The 20073-nt window shown below is 39.7% G+C and overlaps 1 protein-coding gene across 1 annotated transcript in view; it reads left to right on the top strand.

Moving 5' to 3' along the window:
• The first annotated feature begins 984 nt into the window (after positions 1–984).
• LOC137935156 (brefeldin A-inhibited guanine nucleotide-exchange protein 2-like) overlaps positions 985–20073 on the top strand; it is a 38119-nt gene continuing 19030 nt past the window's right edge. The window contains exons 1-10 of the mRNA XM_068779827.1: positions 985–2368; positions 3569–3886; positions 4452–4797; positions 4957–5379; positions 5499–5788; positions 5896–6169; positions 15486–15988; positions 16078–16399; positions 16767–17103; positions 18286–18977. Of these exons, the coding sequence (XP_068635928.1) occupies positions 1194–2368; positions 3569–3886; positions 4452–4797; positions 4957–5379; positions 5499–5788; positions 5896–6169; positions 15486–15988; positions 16078–16399; positions 16767–17103; positions 18286–18977 (4680 nt within the window). The 5' untranslated portion in view covers positions 985–1193. The remainder of the gene's footprint in view (positions 2369–3568; positions 3887–4451; positions 4798–4956; positions 5380–5498; positions 5789–5895; positions 6170–15485; positions 15989–16077; positions 16400–16766; positions 17104–18285; positions 18978–20073) is intronic.

Here is a 20073-nt window from a genome sequence, read left to right as displayed (position 1 = left end):
AAGAATATGAGCAAGATGGTTCGTCACAACCATCCGCGTATTCGTAGCTTTTGGTGTTGTAAAAATACGATTCATCTTTATTGGATTCCCTCAAACTGCTCATCACCATCTGAACACAAAAAGGGTCGTCGAAAGAAATCAGTAATCAATCTTTCTAATTTCGTGGAAGGAAGACAAGGGAATGGATTAAAACTTGGAGAGAAAGGGGGTATTTTTTAATTACTTACATCGTAAGCTTCGTTGATCCGATGAAACTGAACACCGCAGTTGTTCCCCTTGCATACATTTGGATGATATTGAAAAAAATTGTGAGAGTAACAACTTTTGTAGGGTTAGGTTGGCAACGAAAATAAATAGAAGATTAAATAAAAATCTTACCTCTTTCCGTCGGACCGTGGCTTTCGTCTCGTCAGCGAGGAAGAACTTCGAATGAAGAAATCGAAGAGGAAGAAGATAAAAGAGAAAGAAATCGCAGAGGAAGAAATCGTAGACGAAGAAATCGAAGAGTCTGAGACAGAGAAGAGTGAGGAATCAAAGAGGGAGAGGGAGAATGATGGCAGAGACGGAATGGAAGAGAGTCTTGTGATGCGACTCTCTTCTGGTCCCGAGACTCGAGAAATCCCAAAGCCCCCGATTCTCAAATCCTGTCACTCGTTTAAATTAATGAGTTGGCTCGCGAGCCGAACCTGGATTCGGTCGAGCTTAATTATACGAGTCAATCCCGGATATCGAGTTATAGGGATGCCAAATTGAACCAAGCCAGTACCGAGCCAAGCTCGAGCCACTCGCGAGCCGGCTTGGTTCGAAGCCACCCCTCCGGCAAGAGCAGCCCCGTCGATTGTCTCGGTTAGTTCCATGGGAGAGGACTGGATCCCTCGTCGCCAGTCTCACAGAACCACTGGCTAAGACATGAGAGGGTAGCGTGAATTTTTAATTTACAGCCGAAATCCTGGATTTTTCCCTTTGCCTCCCGATTGCCGTTTCAACAAAGCCGCCGTTCCTTCTCAATTCCGCCACTCCCCTTAGTCCTCACTCCTCACATGCTCCTGTCCTAATTTGCCACCAAGAGCCTTCCGTTCACAGATCAGCCGTGGCATTTGGGTTCCCTTAGCTACTGACGGTGGAAAGCCGACTTCTCCCTGCAAAAGCCTTACATTCACCGATCTGATCGCCTTCCTCTCTCTCGCCCGGGAATGGCTTCTTCGGAAGCCGATTCCCGCCTCATTCCCGTTATCATCCCTGCCTTGGAGAAAATCGTAAAGAATGCGTCATGGCGGAAACACTCCAAGCTTGCTCACGAGTGTAAAGCTCTTATAGACCGCCTCTCCTCGGCCTCGCCTCCCTCCCCCACCTCCCCCGATTCCTCCGACTCCATTCCCGGGCCCCTCCACGACGGCCCTCTTCAGCACTCACTCGCCGAGTCCGAGATCGTTCTCAATCCCCTCATCTCCGCCTGCTCTTCCGGTTTCCTCAAGATCGCTGATCCCGCCTTGGACTGCATCCAGAAGCTTGTCGCTCATGCTTGTGTTCGTGGTGAGGCGGACCCTTCTGGTGGCCCCGATTCCAAGCTCCTCTCTCGCCTAATTGAGTCCGTTTGTAAGTGCCACGACCTCGGGGACGATGTCGTCGAGCTTATGGTGCTCAGGACCCTCTTATCCGCTGTTACTTCCACTTCTCTCCGTATTCACGGCGACTGCCTCTTGCAGATCGTGCGCACTTGCTACGATGTGTATTTGGGGAGTAAGAATGTGGTTAATCAGACCACGGCCAAGGCTTCTTTGATCCAAATGCTGGTTATCGTTTTCCGTAGAATGGAGGCTGATTCGTCCACTGTGCCCGTCCAGCCAATTGTGGTTGCGGAGCTGATGGAGCCTATGGAGAAATCCGGGACCGACGTGAACATGACCCAGTTTGTGCAGGGTTTTATTACCAAGATCATACAGGATATTGACGTTGTCCTAAATCCAACGACGCCGTCTTCTAAGTCTGCTGCTGGTGTCCATGACGGCGCATTTGAAACGACAACGGTGGAGACCACGAATCCAGCTGATTTATTGGATTCTACGGATAAAGATATGTTGGATGCTAAGTATTGGGAGATTAGTATGTATAAGACTGCTTTGGAAGGGAGGAAAGGGGAATTGACCGAGGGGGATATGGATAGGGATGATGATTTCGAGGTTCAGATTGGTAATAAGCTGAGAAGGGATGCCTTTCTAGTGTTTAGAGCACTCTGTAAGCTCTCCATGAAGACTCCTCCGAAGGAGGCATTGGCAGATCCCTCATTAATGAGGGGAAAGATTGTTGCTTTGGAGCTTCTCAAAATTCTGCTGGAGAATGCAGGCGCCATCTTTAGGACAAGCGAAAGGTATGTGTTATTTCTTTTATTGTGTCGGTGATTCAATTAGAACTTGAAATGTGTAAGTTTTGACTTCTTGCTATTTATTTGATCTCTTGAAGTTGGTTCAATGGTTGTTTTTCGATGCCATAGCAGTGCTCAAGAATGCTAAAATAATTGATATGGGGATGATCAGCTAACAATGGATGTGGATCTGCCATGTTCTAGTAATCAATAGTTTGTTTATCAAGTATCACGTGGTGTCTAATATTCTCTCTCTGTCTCTCTCTTGCCTCCCTTTCCTTCTCTTTCTGTGTTTGGTACTTGGGCTGAAAAAGTGAACTATAATTATATGTTTCTGAAAAGGAGGAATAAAACCCATGTAAAATCGAGACAAACAACAAAAGAATGAGTAGAAATGACACTCTTTGTATGAGAAAATAACTGGTGAAGAGAGACTGCATCAGAACTCCTTTAGCTAGAGAATTTGCTAGTTTGTTAGCTTTTCTCTGCAATTCTGCTTGATGTCTGTAAGTTACAGGTTTTTATACATTTGATTGACCCGCTGATCTTACTGGCGGACTGCCATCTACTACAGTAAGCAATGATAATGTTTTGTAAAACCTATGAACAGCTCCTTCATTTAGTTGACTATATCATACATTGAAAAATTCATAAAGAGACACTTATTTATTTTTTGTCAATAATGAGAGCCTCCAGTTATGCAATGTAATCAGTTCTCTGATGGCAGCACTTGATGCTGGTTGAATGATTACATGCATTTATGCATTGGCTTATCCCACTGATCTTGTTGCCTGAACTTCTTTCTTTTGCTGTAAGCAAAGACAGTTGACTAAAACATAAGGAGCAGCTCCTTCATTTAGTTGACTATATCTTACATAGAAAAAGTCCTAAAGTTACAATTAGTAATCCAGATCATGCAGTGTTCTCTGATGATTAACAGTACTTGAGGCTGGTAGGAAGATCAAATGGAGATAAAACTTGCCATTGGAGCTGGGTTCAGAGTCGAATTGCATTGTCTACTTTTGATTTTCTTTTGATTGTTGTTTACTTTAATAAAAATAGTCTGTCATTGATTAGACTATCGAAATTTTCTTGATCTTCTTGTATTTGTAAACTTTTTAATTATGTCCTACTTACTGCTTAAGTTGCTTTATATACTTGGTAATGTGGAGCTCCATTTGATGAACTCACTGCTCTTTTGAACAGGTTTTTAGGTGCTATTAAGCAGTATCTATGTCTGTCTCTTCTGAAGAACAGTGCTTCAACTCTTATGATTGTTTTCCAGCTTTCTTGCTCCATTTTTATTAGTCTGGTTTCAAGATTTAGAGCTGGATTGAAGGCAGAGATAGGAGTCTTCTTTCCCATGATTGTTCTCAGAGTACTGGAAAATGTGGCCCAGCCTAATTTTCAACAGAAAATGATTCTGCTGCGATTTTTGGACAAGCTTTGTGTTGATTCACAGATCTTGGTGGATATTTTCATCAACTATGATTGTGATGTTCATTCATCAAATATATTTGAGAGGTATCAGTGGCTGTTCTGTATAAGATGTCAAAAGGCTTCTGTATATTCATTATTCAGTTTCATAGATCAATTTACTTGACCTGATTAGTTTGTCGGATGAGTGTTATTGATACCATAATTATTGTTTTTTTTTCAGTTACTCTTTTTCAGCCATGCCTAAAATCTTTGTAAAGAAGAAATCAACTGCTAGTTCGTACCAATTATGTGTGTAAACTGATTAGCTTGTGGTCATCTGGCCAGTCAATTATGTGGGCATCACTATTATTTTCCAATGACCTATGGTTTGGTCAAGGAGTCATGTCACTATAACCATGGCCAACAGCATTTTAGATCCTTCAAGTTGAATTGACCTTACAAATGGTCATATTTTAGAAGATCAATTTAGGTTTTCCTCAAAGGACTCTGCCATAGTTGTCTTAGGTCAGCTGTGATATTATCTGTGTCCAAACACCATATGACTGTTATGATTTTGGACATTTTGATTGGCCTTTAAAAATTCTCATAATAATTTTTTTTTTTATGAAATAGAGAAAGCACTTTTTTTTTTAATGTATTTTTGTGACAGGATGGTAAATGGTTTGCTAAAAACTGCTCAAGGTGTACCACCTGGTGTAACAACTACCTTATTGCCACCTCAAGAGGTTACAATGAAACTTGAAGCCATGAAATGCTTAGTGGCAATTTTGAGGTCTATGGGAGATTGGATGAACAGGCAATTACGGATTCCAGACAACCAGTCTCCAAGGAAATCAGAAGTTTCTGAGAGTGAGGTTGAGTCTGGAAATGGTCTTCTGGCAAATGGTGAAGCAGAGGAATCCCGTGAGGCAGCGGATTCCCATTCTGCGGCTTCAAATGAGGTGTCTGAAGCAGCAGCCTTAGAGCAGCGTAGGGCTTACAAGCTTGAACTTCAGGTAGATAAATATCCCCTCAATATTTCTTTTCAGAAGTTCTTAAATTGAATCACATGAGGCAGATAGAGGCACATTCACAAACTTTGTCTTTGTATGAGCTGATCTTAGCAGCAATATTTGCGTCTTGTATGTGGAATCTAATCTTGAGGGTAATTGCAGGAAGGTATTTCACTTTTCAATCGTAAACCAAAAAGGGGTATTGAATTCCTTATTAATGCAAAGAAAGTGGGAGAATCGCCAGAAGAGATTGCTGCTTTCCTTAAAAATGAGTCTTGGTTAAACAAGACTCTCATTGGTGATTATTTAGGGGAGAGAGACGACTTGCCTTTGAAAGTGATGCATGCATATGTCGACTCATTTGACTTCCAAGGTTTGGAATTTGATGAAGCTATTAGAGCATTCCTCCAAGGCTTTAGGCTACCTGGTGAGGCACAGAAGATTGATCGTATTATGGAAAAGCTTGCAGAGCGTTACTGTAAATGCAATCCAAAAGTTTTCACAAGTGCAGATACTGCCTATGTCCTGGCATACTCAGTAATATTGCTGAACACTGATGCCCACAATCCTATGGTTAAGAATAAGGTTTGCCATTTGTAAACTTAAAGTTTTCTTTTAGAATAATAAAACTTTATTATTTCATTAATAGTTTGTTGTACTTATATCAGTATTGAAAGTTTTGTATAATGCTTTGGTTGTTCCAGATGAAGGTGGAGGATTTTATAAAAAACAATCGTGGCATTGATGATGGAAAAGATTTGCCTGAAGAGTACTTGAGATCATTGTATGAACGTATATCAAAGAATGAGATTAAAATGAAGGAAGAAGATTTGTCTGCCTCTCATAAGCGGTTTACAAATTCAAATAGAATATTAGGTTTGGATAGTATTTTAAACCTTGTGATTCGCAGAGGGGATGATAGACCTATGGAAACCAGTGATGATCTCATCAAGCATATGCAAGAGCAATTCAAGGAAAAAGCTCGCAAATCTGAGTGAGGACTTCCTACTTTGCACACATTTGTAGACACTATAACCTTAGTCCTGAAATCTTGTGTCAGGTTTGTCTCTTATTGATCTTAAGATGTCTTTGTAAGTGTAGGTCAGTTTATTATGCAGCACAAGATGTAGTAATTTTAAAATTCATGATTGAAGTGTGCTGGGCTCCTATGTTGGCTGCCTTTAGTGTTCCGCTTGACCAGAGTGATGAGGAAGAAGTAATATCCCAGTGTCTTCTGGGTTTTCGTCATGCAATCCATGTTACTGCTGTAATGTCCATGAAGACTCACAGAGATGCTTTTGTTACCTCACTTGCAAAGTTCACCTCCCTCCATTCAGCTGCAGATATCAAGCAGAAGAATATTGATGCTATCAAGGTGTGTCCTTGTTTCTGTATTTTTTTTTTTTTTTGCTTATGATCTATGGCAATGAGATTTTGAATTTTCATCAGGTGAACATCTCTTCCTTTTATCATGTATTCATGATCTCCCTTAGTTCTGTACTCTCTCTTCTATATATTTATAAATATGATGGGAAGGAGGTTGGACTCAAGTCCAACCAACATTGGCTGCATCCAAGTTTTCTTTCCTTATAAAAGTTTACTTCATTATATTTACTGCCATTCTCCATTTTATCATTAAATATGGATAAAAATAAGAAAAAAATCTCAAATGAAATCAAAATGTATGCATAAATAAATGTAAAATAATGAGTCAATTTTGTAGTCATTAAATTCAAATTTAATAGTAAAATTTAATTTAGATGCATCTAAGTTTAGATGGACTTAGGTTTGTGCTCCTTTTTTATGTCTCTCTCTCTCTCTCTCTCTCTCTCTCTCTCGAGATATATATGTGTGTGTGTATATATATATATATGTATTTATATATATGTATGTATGTATTTATATATATGTATGTATGTATTTATATATATGTCAAAAAGGAGTATGTTTTCATGCCTATATTAGCTAGGGGTCCCTTTTTTTTATTCTAGTAATCATATTTAGATCCAGTTACTTAAATTTCTTTTCTTTCTATTTTTTATTTTTTTCTTATCCTTTATCTTCATTATCATGTCTAGTTCAGGACTATTTCTTTCACTTTTGAGTGATAAATTAGAAACAATGGCATTGCTATAAATCTGATGTGGTAAATAACAATCTTGTAAATACTTGGACTTCTTTTGAAGAGGAAAAGTGGTGTATTCAGCCAACTGAGTCCAGCCTGCTTTACCTATATATAAAATGTATAACTGTATTCAAATATAAAAAATATATTTACGTCTGTCAATCAATCTATGGAATGCCAAAATTTTAAGTAGGGAGGGAGAGACAAAGCCTCAGGCTTCTGAAGGAAGAGGGAAAAATGCTCCCCACTTTTACAGAGTGATGGGACATCCCATCCTTAGCTGAAGAATACGTCATGCTATTGGCTGCATGCAAGGCATGCTGCTCATACAACCTGACTTGAGGAGCACTACTCTTAAGGATCTTGTCATAAAAGAATATTTGAGCCTTAAAGGTGGAGGAGAATTTGATGCAAAAATAATTTGGTATGGTTCCTTTAAGAAAAAGTTGGTTTCTGGTCTTGTTACCATTCAGACAAAAGTAAACATGTAAATGAATGACCAATAATAATTTGCCGTGATTTGAACTTTTATCAATGAGTAATGGCTCTTCCAGGTTGGCATAATGACAGTGTGTACCTGGAGCTGGAGCCTTGTGGTGCTTCTGAAGAAGCCATAGAAAGTTATACAAGAATGATGGAACACCCAAAGTGCCTCAGAAAGTCAGATTTTTTTTTTTTTTTTGACAAGTCCTAAAGAGTATTTTGGTCAGTTGAACTAAAAAATTAGTATTTTCTAATTACCTCATCTGGCCAAAATACTTTGTAGGACTAATTTTGAGTTCATTGTGAGGAACTGAAATTAGTGAGGAACTGGAAGGCAAATTTCGATATTCAAAAATGAAAAAACTACAAAATAAATGAGCAATAAGAAATAAGGTCATGAAGTGCAAGTATGAAGTTAGGCATGAGCTTCCTTTTCCTTTTTTAATTGTAATTTCTCTAATCACTCCGGTTCTACTCTTCTTGCCTTTTCTGGCCCTATTGGCATATGTGACTTTGCTGAACCTGAATCTCTTTATTTTGATCATGAGGTTCTTTTTCATGGCGTCTCTATGCCCCGCCAAAGATAAAATTTTTCGTTTGGAGTGTTTACCATGGAAAGATACTCACGACAGACGTGCTCAGAAGAAGAGGTCATCCAAAAATTGACCCTCTCTGCCCTCTATGCAACTCTGAGGTCCAATCAGTCGATCACATTTTGCTTCATTGCTTTTTTTCTTGGAGGGTATGGACTTCCATCCTCAGTAAGACGGGATTACATTTCTGTATGTCAGTGGATCTGATTTCTTTTAGTAAGATGCTCATTGGTACTCCCCTCCATGGGCTTGGAAAGCTTCTGATATCCGCATGCACTGGTTTTATTCCGTGGGGACTTTGTAATGAACGTAATCGGAGGCGTATTGATGCTAGAAGTAACTCTGCGACTAGAGTGGCGGATTGTGTGACTGGTCAGATCTCTACTTGGCTCTTTACAAAGAAACCTTTCTCCTCCTTTGCTACTTCATCCATCCGCGAAATTTGGAACATTATTGCAAAAATGCTGTGTGGGACTAAGACCCCGGTCGTGCAAGAATGGACCCCCCCAGAGCTTGGTTTCCTTAAGTTAAATTTTGATGGTTCCTCTTAGGGTAATCCCGGAAAGGCTGGTTTTGGGGGTTTTATCTTAGATTCCTCAGGCAATCAATGTTTATCATATGCTGGTCCGCTTCGCATTGTTGACTCAACGACGACAGAGATTCAAGGTCTTCTCAATGGGCTTCGCATTTACCGTGACCAGTATAGTGGTCTTCTTCACATTGATGGGGACTCGAAGGTGGTAATTGGTTGGTGTGAAAAGGCGTCCCCCCCCTCCCATGGCGCCATTGGGATTCCTTATGGGAAATCCTTGAAATTTCTTCTCAATTTTCTTGTATTTGGTCTCACATTTCGAGATCTGCTAACTCGGTGGCAGATGTGCTTGCCAAGTCAGGAGCTTCCTTACAATCTCTTGTTGTTAGGGAATTGCTCCCCGTCCCTCTATAATTTTTTTTTTTTTTTTTAATAACATCCTTTTTAAAAAAAATAAAAAATTCTCTACTCCTCTAATAGTTGAAGTGACTCTGCCATCGTTATTAGCTGGATGAAAGGAAGTCCCATCCTCCTAGGCAGGTCACTTTCACGATGAGATTCGAGGCTTTTGTTAATGAATCTGATGTTTTACCTAAGGAGGGTTTGTCTTGCCCATCTTTAGGGTTCCTTTCTCCTCAGTGGCTGAGGTCCCATTTGGGTCTCCTCTTTGTATTTGTTTCTTTCGTCAAGCCATTCATTATTTTTTTTACAAGATAAGGTAACAAAAACAGAAACAAGAGGGGTGACGGCAAAACTACCCATTCTTAAGGAAACAACAAAAAATAAAAAGGCATGGTGTGCCAACACCGGCTGCTCACTAGCATCCTCACCAAAGGAAAATGTAGTAGATTTAGTCGGTGGTAGAGCATGATTTTGAGATGTTTCTTCTTTAGCTTAATCAAAGAATTGCTGCAATCTTCATTGAGGATTTAAATACTTTTCCATCCACCTAACTATCTCCTTCAACTATCTAAGGCTGATTAAAGTGGTCTTTAGAGAGCCTCTATCCTTGAAGCATAGCCTGAATTTCAGCTTCCAAAGAATCTTTGTGCTCAAGAAGTCTAGGAAGTTCAATAAAATCTGACCATCTTGGTCCCTCTGAACATCTCCAATTAGGAGTGGGTGTAAGTTGGGTTCGGGGCAGGTTTTCTATGAACTTGATAGGTAACCCATCCCTATGAAAACCTGTGATGGGGTTGAGAATTCAACCTTGTCCCTTGTTTAGGAGTAGGCATCGGTCTGGTTTTCAAAAATCCGTCCCGTCCCTGCCTTGATACCCTACTGTCCAACCCCGTTCTTGTCTTCTTAACCCATCCCTATGTTGGCTCTTGACTCATTCAATTGTTAGCACAACCTTATAAATACTACAAGATACAAAATATACAATAGATAAAAATGGGGTTGGGAAAGATCCTCCTTTCGGCTTGCCTTTCCTTCATTACTTGGGAGATGTGCCGAGAGAGAAACTAAAGGCACTTTGATGGTCACAACATTCCTAATGATCACTTGTAGGAAGACATCACCTCTTTGATCCTTTCATGGATGAACACCTAAAAAGAATTTTGCTTGCTCAATGGTGGTCTAATAAAAAGAAATGGAGACTAGTTGTCAGTCTTTCCCTTCCTCATCACTAAAAGTCAACCATCTCCTAGCTTTGTTAAATCAACTTTGATGGTTGTGCTCTTGTGTGTCCCTGGCTTGCTGGCATTGGGAGACTTTTCTTCACAGACGATAGTGCACCTTTTGCTGCCTACTCTGGGCCCATTGGTACCTTAAGACTCTGCCACGGCTGAACTCTTCATTTTGTGCTAGGACCTCCTTTTCAAATCATCAACAAGCGGTCAGTATTGAGTGGGATTCTAGTGTGGAGCCATTGGCAACCTTTTCACGAGATCATGGACATTATTTCTTAGTTATCTTGTAATTGGTCGCATGTTTTGAGATCAACTAGCTCAACTGGTGAATCTCTTGCTATGTAGGGGGTGACCCTTCAATCCCTCATTATGAAGGGCTCCCCTCTTAGTATTTTGTTCCACTGCCTTTGCTTGGAATCCTCACTTTTCATAAAAAAACTTAAAATAATTCTATGGAACAATGAAGTTTTTTATTTTCCCAAACACCCTTGTTGAAGTGAGGAATCTCTTTTTTTTTTTTTGGAAAAGAATATAGATGTGTTTTTTAATAATAAAGCATAATTTCATATAAACCCTTGCAAGTCGGTGTTGGGGAAACCCGTCCCCGCCTCAATTCCTGTGAGATTTTTCCCTTCGCGAATGGTGTGAGGGGTCGATTCCATACTCGCTTGAATCAGGGCAGGTCAGATCGAGTTAGTTTGGGTTTGCCAAACCTAGGTTACCAAAGGAACTCCTATCAAAGTTTAATTTAAGGGACCCAACATCTGGTGGTCACCAATTAACAACCTTTGGAGGCTAGACTGCCAATAGATTTCCAATTGTTGTCTGATCAAAGCATTGGGCAGCTCATTCAAGTCCTTAGAAAGCTTGTACCAGAAATGGAATAGATGCCAATTCAATAATGCCTCTCACAGATTTGGACTTATTTGAGGAGGAGAAATCATTTGGAGCTTCTTTTTATTATTTTTATTTTTAAAAAATGATGATTTGACAAGGGCCGAGGAGGGGGGTGATCATAACAACTGAGGGATTGATCATCTACCTATTCCTTAATCAAGTTGCCAGTGAGACCTTTAGAACATCTGTTTACATAGTCCATTTACAAACAACATTAGATGCTAGGTTACAATTCTCATAAAAATCTTTTCAGGGCTCCGAGGAGGCCAAAGAGACTTCATGGACCTTATTTACTGCCTTGGAATCTCCCTCCACCTCCAACGGCATAGAGAAGTGACAATATAAATCTTTAAACCCTGCAAGACTGTCTTTGAGCTGAGTTGGAGTCATTAGTGACCCAAGGGACCAAATAAGAAAGGACAATGGACCATCAGATCTTCTAAAAATGCTGCTAGAGCTGGATGGTCCAGGATTGCCTCTGGAACAATCATTGCAACTTAGCCTAATATTGCCATGCGGCAGGGGGAGCCATAGAACAGATTAAGCTATGGAATCAGTTGACATGCTGGTTACAAAATGACAGTTGCTTCTGATCAGTCCCCAAGGAATTTCCTTTAAGTCAGATTTGGTGCTTGTGCAGACCACCAACTGCTGCATGGGTTCTTCAATCAATTTCAGGCTACAAAAGGACTTCTCCCTGAAGTGTCTCCTATTTCTCTTATTCCAAATGATCCAAGGAATGCAAGCTAAGGAAGCGTTTCCTGAGCATTTTATCCAACTGGGTCAAACTGCAAGACACCATATACTGCATCAATTCCTCAAAAGAATGGGGAAAAGTCACCTGGAGATTGAATTGAGAAAGGATGTGGCTCCAAATACATTTGGCAATGCTACAATGAATCAGCATATCATCGATGGTTTCAACAGCCATACCACAGAGTGCAGAGACTGGAATCACTGTGACTTTCCACCTTCTGAGATTGTTAAACGTGAATGTTCTTCCCTAGTAGCCTTCCATGCAAAGAGCTTTACTTTGGGGGGCCAAAGCTCCTTAAGGCTTTAGGCAGGGTTAGCATGGTGGATAGCTGTGCTGTTTTGAGTTAAAAAGTATCCACTCTTAACATCATAGATTCCTGAGGTAGTGGAGGCCCAAATTAGGGTGTAACTTATTGTTGGCCTTAAATGTGCCTATACAATATGGATAGCAGGGAGCAGAGATTACTTGTCTTTGAGGTAACGTCTGAATTGGAGGTTCTAGCTAACTACTTCTCCAGAGTTTCTGGTTTGTCTCTCAGCAACCTCAGCCATCTCAGTGACAAACTGATTGGGGAATCTGGCAATAGTAAAGAGTCTTGTAAATTCCTGGCAGAGGGGCTGGTTACCAATCCACAAGTCAATCCAGAATTTAGTGGCATTCCCGTTGCTAGCATAAATTCTGATTTTTGCTCCGCACCAGAAGAGAAAGGGGAGCAAACTTGTGCCAAATAGGAGAAACTTTTCTGCCTGGGATCTCATCCAGCCATCTAACATTTTCCACCTTACACAGGTTTGTAAGAGTGACTTTTCTCCGGATTGAAGCATCCTGCTTGGTGAATTCAGAAGCCCATTTTATCATGAAAGCTTGATTAATTTCCTGAACCTCGTAATTCCAAGGCCACTAACATCTTTTAGCAAGCAAATATCATCCCAACCAACTGGATGAAATTGTATGGCGTTTCTTTGAAATTTTAGACCTCCTCTCCTGTTTGTTCCTGGAATCTGCTAAAAGCATCCTGCTTGGTGAATTCAGAAGCCCATTTTATCATGAAAGCTTGATTAATGTCCTGAACCTCGTAATTCCAAGGCCACTAACATCTTTTAGCAAGCAAATATCATCCCAACCAACTGGATGAAATTGTATGGCCGTTTCTTTGAAATTTTAGACCTCCTCTCCTGTTTGTTCCTGGAATCACATTCCTAAATCTGCTAATTGTATGGTTGATTCCTTGACTAGAGAGGGAGTCGCCCTCCAATCCTTTGTTGTTAGGAGCTCCTCTCTTAAGCCTTGCTTGTTCTATAGTTCTTAATATAATGCGCTTTTCTTAAAAAAAACTGACTAGATGAAATTTAAAGCACTCTGTGATCCCTTTCCAGAGAGTTACACTTGAGATTTTCAATCCAATCAGCAACACTTGTAGTGCAGTGAAGATACCTCTATGCAAGGAGGCCAACTGGGGAGGACTTAAGGATGGTAAGTCTTCCTGATTTGAGAGATTGTTCTCTTTCCAAGTGGATACTCTGTTCTCCATTTCTGCACTACATGATCCGGGAAGGGGTGAGACACTTTGCCAGTGAGCAGAGGAAAATCCAAGTAGGTTGATGGCAGCTTGCCATCATAGCACCCATGAAAGGATGGTCTCTGCTTCATTCCTCATGATCCATCCACATTGAGGTTGAAGACACTCTATTTGCCTCGAATGATGTTCTGCTCCGAGAAGATCTCGCAGATGTTTAGAAGAGCCTTAATCTTCCTAAGCTGCCCCCCCTTGCTTTGCTTTGCTGAAAGTGTCATCAATGAATTGGAATGGAAGAACATCCATGCCCATCTGCCTATTGGTTTGATCTAGCACACCCCTCAGGCATCAAGAAAGAGAGCTGCGAGGCATTCTTCAATCACGTTGAAAAGAAGAGGGGATAGATGGTCCCCCTAGTGTAGTCCTCTTGTGCCCGTGAAGAAATTATTGTTATTCTGTTCTCTATTTTCTCCACTGCACGCTTCTTATAAAACTTACTAGAAATTTTTGTGAATTTTGGCAGAAGCTGCAAGTTAGAAGGGTTGTTGAAAGTTGCAAAATTTGCACTATCACATGGGAGTTTCCTAGTGTAGACAGTTCTAGATAGAAGCCCATTACTTGGTCAGTGGAGTCCTATTCAAGCAAGTTTTTTTATTAGATAGCTTTATTTAGAGGAAAGTAATGTACTTGAGCAGGACATCTTGATCGACCTAAGTGGCAATAAGAATAAAGTAAGTTGTTATGATGTTTTAATTTCTTGTATTAGGAAGTTGAGTTATGCAGGCCCAATTAGAGTAAAACTTGTAATCCTTCTTTTAACTTAGATCGATTTTAGCCCCAATCGCTGATGGACATTGGAACGACCAATCTTTTTTTTTTGAATTGTGGAAGACCATCAATTTGAATCAGCTATGTTATTTTATTCTTTGAAATGTATTTAGTGATTAAAAATAAATTTCTTAAGAGTTTTATGTTATCCTTGAATGAACTATTTAAGTGTCCCATGCAATTTTGAAAAACTACACCTTTCCTGGCCCTGTGATAGTGGAGGATCAGGCACATTTATGATGAGATTATTGGAATTTGTAAGGCTCTTCAAGTTTTATGGCAGCACACACTGGGTGCTGCAAATAGCTCTGCAGGTAGACTTGCAAAGGATGGGGTATCCTGCCAATTTTTACTTTTGGGGAACCTACTGTAGGTAGACTTGCAAAGGATGGGGTATCCTGCCAATTTTTACTTGATGGTTGAAATCTGTTTTTTCCTCTATTTGAGAATGTTGATGACTTTATTTCATTACCGAGATGAATGCAATACAAATACGAAAACAAGGGGGATTGCCTCAAAATTACAAGGGAAGGGAGGACCCAACAGGCAAAATGCTGATGGGAGTTCTTGCTCTGTTTTTTAGCTTCTCATATGTCTTTGTTATTCATTAATTGTTAACGAAAATCCATTAGTCCAAAAAAAAAATGAGATTATAACATATCTAAGTTTGCATTCAAATCAAAACTAGATGGTTGCACTTGCAGTTGTTTTATTTTTTTATTTAGTTATTTTTAAAATTTTAATTAGATTTTCTTCTTTAGTTTTCGGTAGAAATCAAGCTTCTGTTCTCTGCTTACTTGCTCCTTGTTTTTCATACTTTGAGTTGTATTTTTGTCCTTTTTAGATCAGTTGATTGGATATATAATTACAGCTCAAACTTTAAGAAATGATCATTCTATACTCAGTCCTTGATCAAGGCTCTGATCACTCAAACTAATTGTGGACCTTAAAAGCACCATTGGCTACGGTATTTTGATTAGCGCCTTAGTTTATACTTTAGGGTTAAACTAAACACGTTGGATGACACACTTATCTATATTCAATTTTCTTTTAGTGGCTACATTTGCTTAAACAAACTACTTTTCTGTGGACAAGTGGAAATAAGCTGTTTTTTTAGCTAGTCTTATTGTGACATAAGCCATCAAATGAGAAAACACATGCAGGTGAGGAAGAATTTTTTTTTCCTTGTAACTAAAGACATTTGTCCGACCAGGACTTTGATTCATATGAGTCCCTTTTGAGTATTTTTCTTTTCTTGCTTTGTGTACTTTCAATTTCAATATTCCATTAGTGCTCAACATGGATGGTTTTCATTTTGTTTTGCAGGCAATTCTTAAAATTGCTGATGAAGATGGGAATTATCTACAAGAAGCCTGGGAGCACATTCTAACATGTGTCTCAAGATTCGAACATTTGCATCTCTTAGGAGAGGGAGCCCCACCAGATGCTACTTTCTTTGCAATTAATCAAAATGACCTCGACAAATCTAAGTCTAAATCTACTATGCTTCCTGTATTGAAGAAAAAGGGACCTGGCCGGATTCAATATGCAGCTTCAGCTGCCAGAAGAGGTTCCTATGATAGTGCTGGAGTTGGAGGTCATGCTTCTGGAGTGGTCACTTCTGAACAGATGACAAATTTGGTATCTAATTTAAACATGTTAGAACAAGTTGGAAGCTCTGAGATGAATCGTATATTTACACAAAGCCAGAAGTTGAATAGTGAAGCAATAGTAGATTTTGTTAAGGCCCTCTGCAAGGTCTCAATGGAGGAATTACGCTCTAAATCAGATCCACGGGTATTCAGCCTTACGAAGATCGTGGAGATTGCGTGAGAAATCATCTGTCTTCAGATGTTTAACTTTTCCTTTCTTTTTCCCCTTTCCACAAAAGTTAACCATATAAATTTGTGATTTTCAGGCATTATAACATGAATCGCATTAGGCTTGTGTGGTCCAGCATCTGGCATGTTCTCTCCATTTTTTTTGTAACCATTGGCTGCTCTGAGAACCTCTCAATAGCTATATTTGCTATGGATTCCCTGCGCCAGTTGGCAATGAAGTTTCTGGACAGAGAAGAATTAGCCAATTACAATTTTCAGAATGAGTTTATGAAGCCCTTTGTGGTTGTAATACGTAAGAGTTGTGCTGTTGAAATCAGAGAATTAATCATCAGATGTGTTTCACAAATGGTTTTGGCTCGTGTTAATAATGTCAAGTCCGGGTGGAAAAGCATGTTCATGGTAATTTCCTCTATAAATCTATTGAACTATTTTTATTGGTTAAACAATTTTAAGGAAAGTATAGCACTTACTCCTGTGTTTTGGTGTACCAGTCCATTCATGTGCACATCAGATCACAGATGTAACATATATAGTATATATGTATGTTTTGTTTATTTATTTTTTGAGAAAGAGTACATACACAGAAAGAAAACTTGACACTTGTCTTACTAATTTTTATCTGTTAAAATTATTTTTCTGAAAGTAATTATTATACTATATAACTGGTATTAATGGAAGCAGTGTTGCTTCTATAGGTGCATGTTTTTTTTCAATATATCATTCTAGGCTCTGTCCTTTTCAGGTTCTAATTATGGTTTCTTTTCAGGTCTTTACTACTGCAGCTTATGATGATCATAAGAATATTGTTCTTTTGGCTTTTGAGATAATTGAGAAGATAGTACGAGACTATTTTCCATATATAACTGAGACAGAAACAACCACATTTACAGACTGTGTAAACTGCCTCATTGCTTTTACTAATACTAGATTCAACAAGGATATCAGTCTCAATGCTATAGGTTTTCTTCGGTTCTGTGCGGTGAAGCTTGCAGAAGGTGATCTGGGCTCTGCAGCCAGGAACAAGGACAAAGATGGGAAACAAGAGGTTTCACAGCTTGCAGATAAAGAGGATCATCTATATTTCTGGTTTCCGTTATTAGCAGGTAATGAATTTTTTACCAGGTTTCCAGCGGATTAAATAATCAGAAGTTCTTATTTCTTCTTTATACATGCTTCTTCAAGGAGTGAAACATTACAATCAGTTTGTATTGCTGTGCAGTGCAAACAATTTTTTTTTCTTGTATGGATAAATCTGTGAAAAGGTTTCCAGTAGGACAACTCCTGAGAGAAGTAAAATAAGTTTAATATACGAGCTCAAGACTCAAAACAAAAGTAAATATGTGGGTTACAAAGAATGAAACAACTATGGTCAACGGGGAAAACAGGATCTCTGCAGGGTGATGCCTGGTGACTATCCTCTTGCCAATGCATCTGTGAAATTGATATCTCTAGGAGATTGTAGCCATGAAATAGATAATGTTCTACAAGGTCTTCTATCTCATTTAAAAGTACATGAAAAAAATGCCCTTGGGGATTTTTGTTCCCCTTGCTCCAATTGACAACAACCACCTAGTCTTCCTCAACATTGAGGGGACAGGAAAATCTGCTAGTGTATAACTGAAGACCCTGGAGGAGGTCGACTACTGTGGACTCTTAGTGACCAAAAGAGCAGGCACAAGAAGAGGAAGATAACCCGGAGAATCATTTACAACACACCGGCCTAGGATTGCCAGTGAGCTTCCATCAAAGTTTTTCTCAAAAAAGAAAAAAAGCTTCCTTCGAAGTTAAACTTAAGCCTTCCATCCAAATGGGTTATCCAAGGAGTGTGGGTTGGCGATAATATAATCTGCTGAGTTGCTAACCACTTTCCAGTTCCTAATACATGCTAGGTGGGTTGCCTCCTTTAACTTGCTGGCCCTAAACAATATGCAATGCATCATGCAAACAAGATTCTTTTTTTTTTTTTTTTTTTTGGAGGTGGTGAAATTCTTATGAAGCATTAATCATCTACACTGATATAAAATGGTAGATTTAAATCTAGAATGAGGCTATGTGCAAAAGTCACCTAAGACTGATGTACTAAACATACACATAGGTTACAGACTAAAATATATATGTTTATTTTTGTTTTACTGAAACAAAATTTGGTCTTTTGGCAATTCATTAAGGGTTAGTAATACACATTGGTTGTAAGATAATTTATTTATTTATTTTTGAAAAGGATTTGTAAGAGTATTCATCTTTCATGTTGGCTTGGTAACAGTCTCGTTTCTCATGTCCTGCAGGATTGTCAGAACTTAGCTTTGATCCGAGACCAGAAATTAGGAAAAGTGCTTTGCAGGTGCTCTTTGAAACATTGCGTAATCATGGCCATCTTTTCTCATTGCCTTTGTGGGAACAAGTCTTTGATTCTGTCCTTTTCCCCATATTTGACTATGTTCGGCATGCTATAGACCCTTCTGGAGGGACACTGCCAGATCAGGCTCTAGGAGTTGATGTAAATGAAGATCAAGATGCATGGCTCTATGAAACATGCACTCTTGCACTCCAATTGGTCGTAGACCTCTTTATTAAATTTTATGAAACAGTCAATCCTCTCTTGAAAAAAGTGCTGATTTTGCTCATAAGCTTCATCAAAAGGCCTCATCAAAGTCTTGCTGGGATTGGTATCGCCGCTTTTGTTCGTCTAATGACTAATTCTGGGAATCTGTTGTCAGAGGAAAAGTGGCAAGAGGTGGTCTTGTCTTTAAAGGAAGCTGCTAAAGCCACAGCCCCAGATTTCTCACCTATCATGAATGAACTTGACCAAGAGATTGCCGGTAGAGGCTCTGAGGAGCTGTTTGACAAACCTATTGGTAGTGATTTAAGTAGGCCAGTTGTCCTTGATGATGATATGGAGAGCCTGAGAGCCCAAAGCCTTCATTTTGCAATCACTGATGCCAAGTGCCGAGCTGCTGTTCAACTTCTGTTGATTCAGGTATGAGGCAAACTGACTATCATTTTTGTAGTCTTTTCAGGTATGAGGCAAACTGACTATCATTTTTGTAGTCTTTCTTCTTTTTTTTCTGCCAACATTTGAATTGATCTTGTGGATTGGCTCTGGGCTAAATGGCTACATTTTTCCTGAAAACTGGAGGACTCAGTGAAGTTGACCCAGATTGACCATAAACTTGACCAGTTGGAAAGTTCTGGTTCAGATAATTACTTTAGATATTTGAAGCGTCATGTTAAATACGTAACATTTGCAGGAGATTTGAAGTGCTGGTCTCTATTTTGCAGAGCTATAACTCTAACCAGTATAACCAATTGTTCTTTAGCATTCTAAGTTAATTTTTTTGTCGATAAAGATGTATTTAAATTAGCAAGAGAAAAATTACAAAGGTGGAGGGAGCAGATCCCTAACCACAAACAATTGCAGGGTTGCTTCCTGCTTGACAAACACATCTGCTGCCGAATTTGCGGATCTCGGAATGTGAGACCAAATGCAAAAAATAAGGAGGCAATTTCTAGAATCTCCCGAAAGATGTCCCAGTGGCGCTATGGGGGAGGGGATGCACACTCACACCAACCAATGACCACCTTCGAGTCCCCTTCAATGTGAAGGGGATCACTGCACTTGTCTCTGAAAACACGGAGCCTGTTGAGGAGGCCATGCTCAGTTGACGTAGAATCGGAGATGCCTAAAGGGCCGGCATACGAGAAATGTTGATTACCGAAAGAATCTGAAATAACACCTTCGAAGCCAGCAATCCCAGGATTACTAAGAGAAGATCCATCAAAGTTCAACTTAAGGTAACCGGGTTCAGGAGGGGTCCATTCCTGCATGACTTGGACCTTTGTCCCAATGTGCATCATTGCCAAGTTTCTCCACTTTTCACGGATAGAGGTACCCCCAAAGGAGGAGAAGGACTTCTTAGTCAGAAGCCAAGAGGAGATATGGCATGCCACTCGGTCCACCACTTGTACCGTTGATTTACTTTTTGCATCGAAATGCCTTCGGTTGCGTTCATTCCAAAGCCCCCATGGGATGAAACTAGCACATGTGGAAATCATCACTTCTCTGAGACCAAGAA

The sequence above is a fragment of the Aristolochia californica genome, unplaced genomic scaffold (genome assembly GCF_029961685.1).
Source record: "Aristolochia californica isolate CCGP_79_NKW_82.1479 unplaced genomic scaffold, dmAriCali1.0.hap1 SCAF_6, whole genome shotgun sequence".
NCBI classification, from domain to species: Eukaryota; Viridiplantae; Streptophyta; class Magnoliopsida; order Piperales; family Aristolochiaceae; genus Aristolochia; species Aristolochia californica.
The sequence above is the reverse complement of the archived record's forward strand: the minus strand, read 5'-3'. Positions and strand labels throughout refer to the sequence as shown.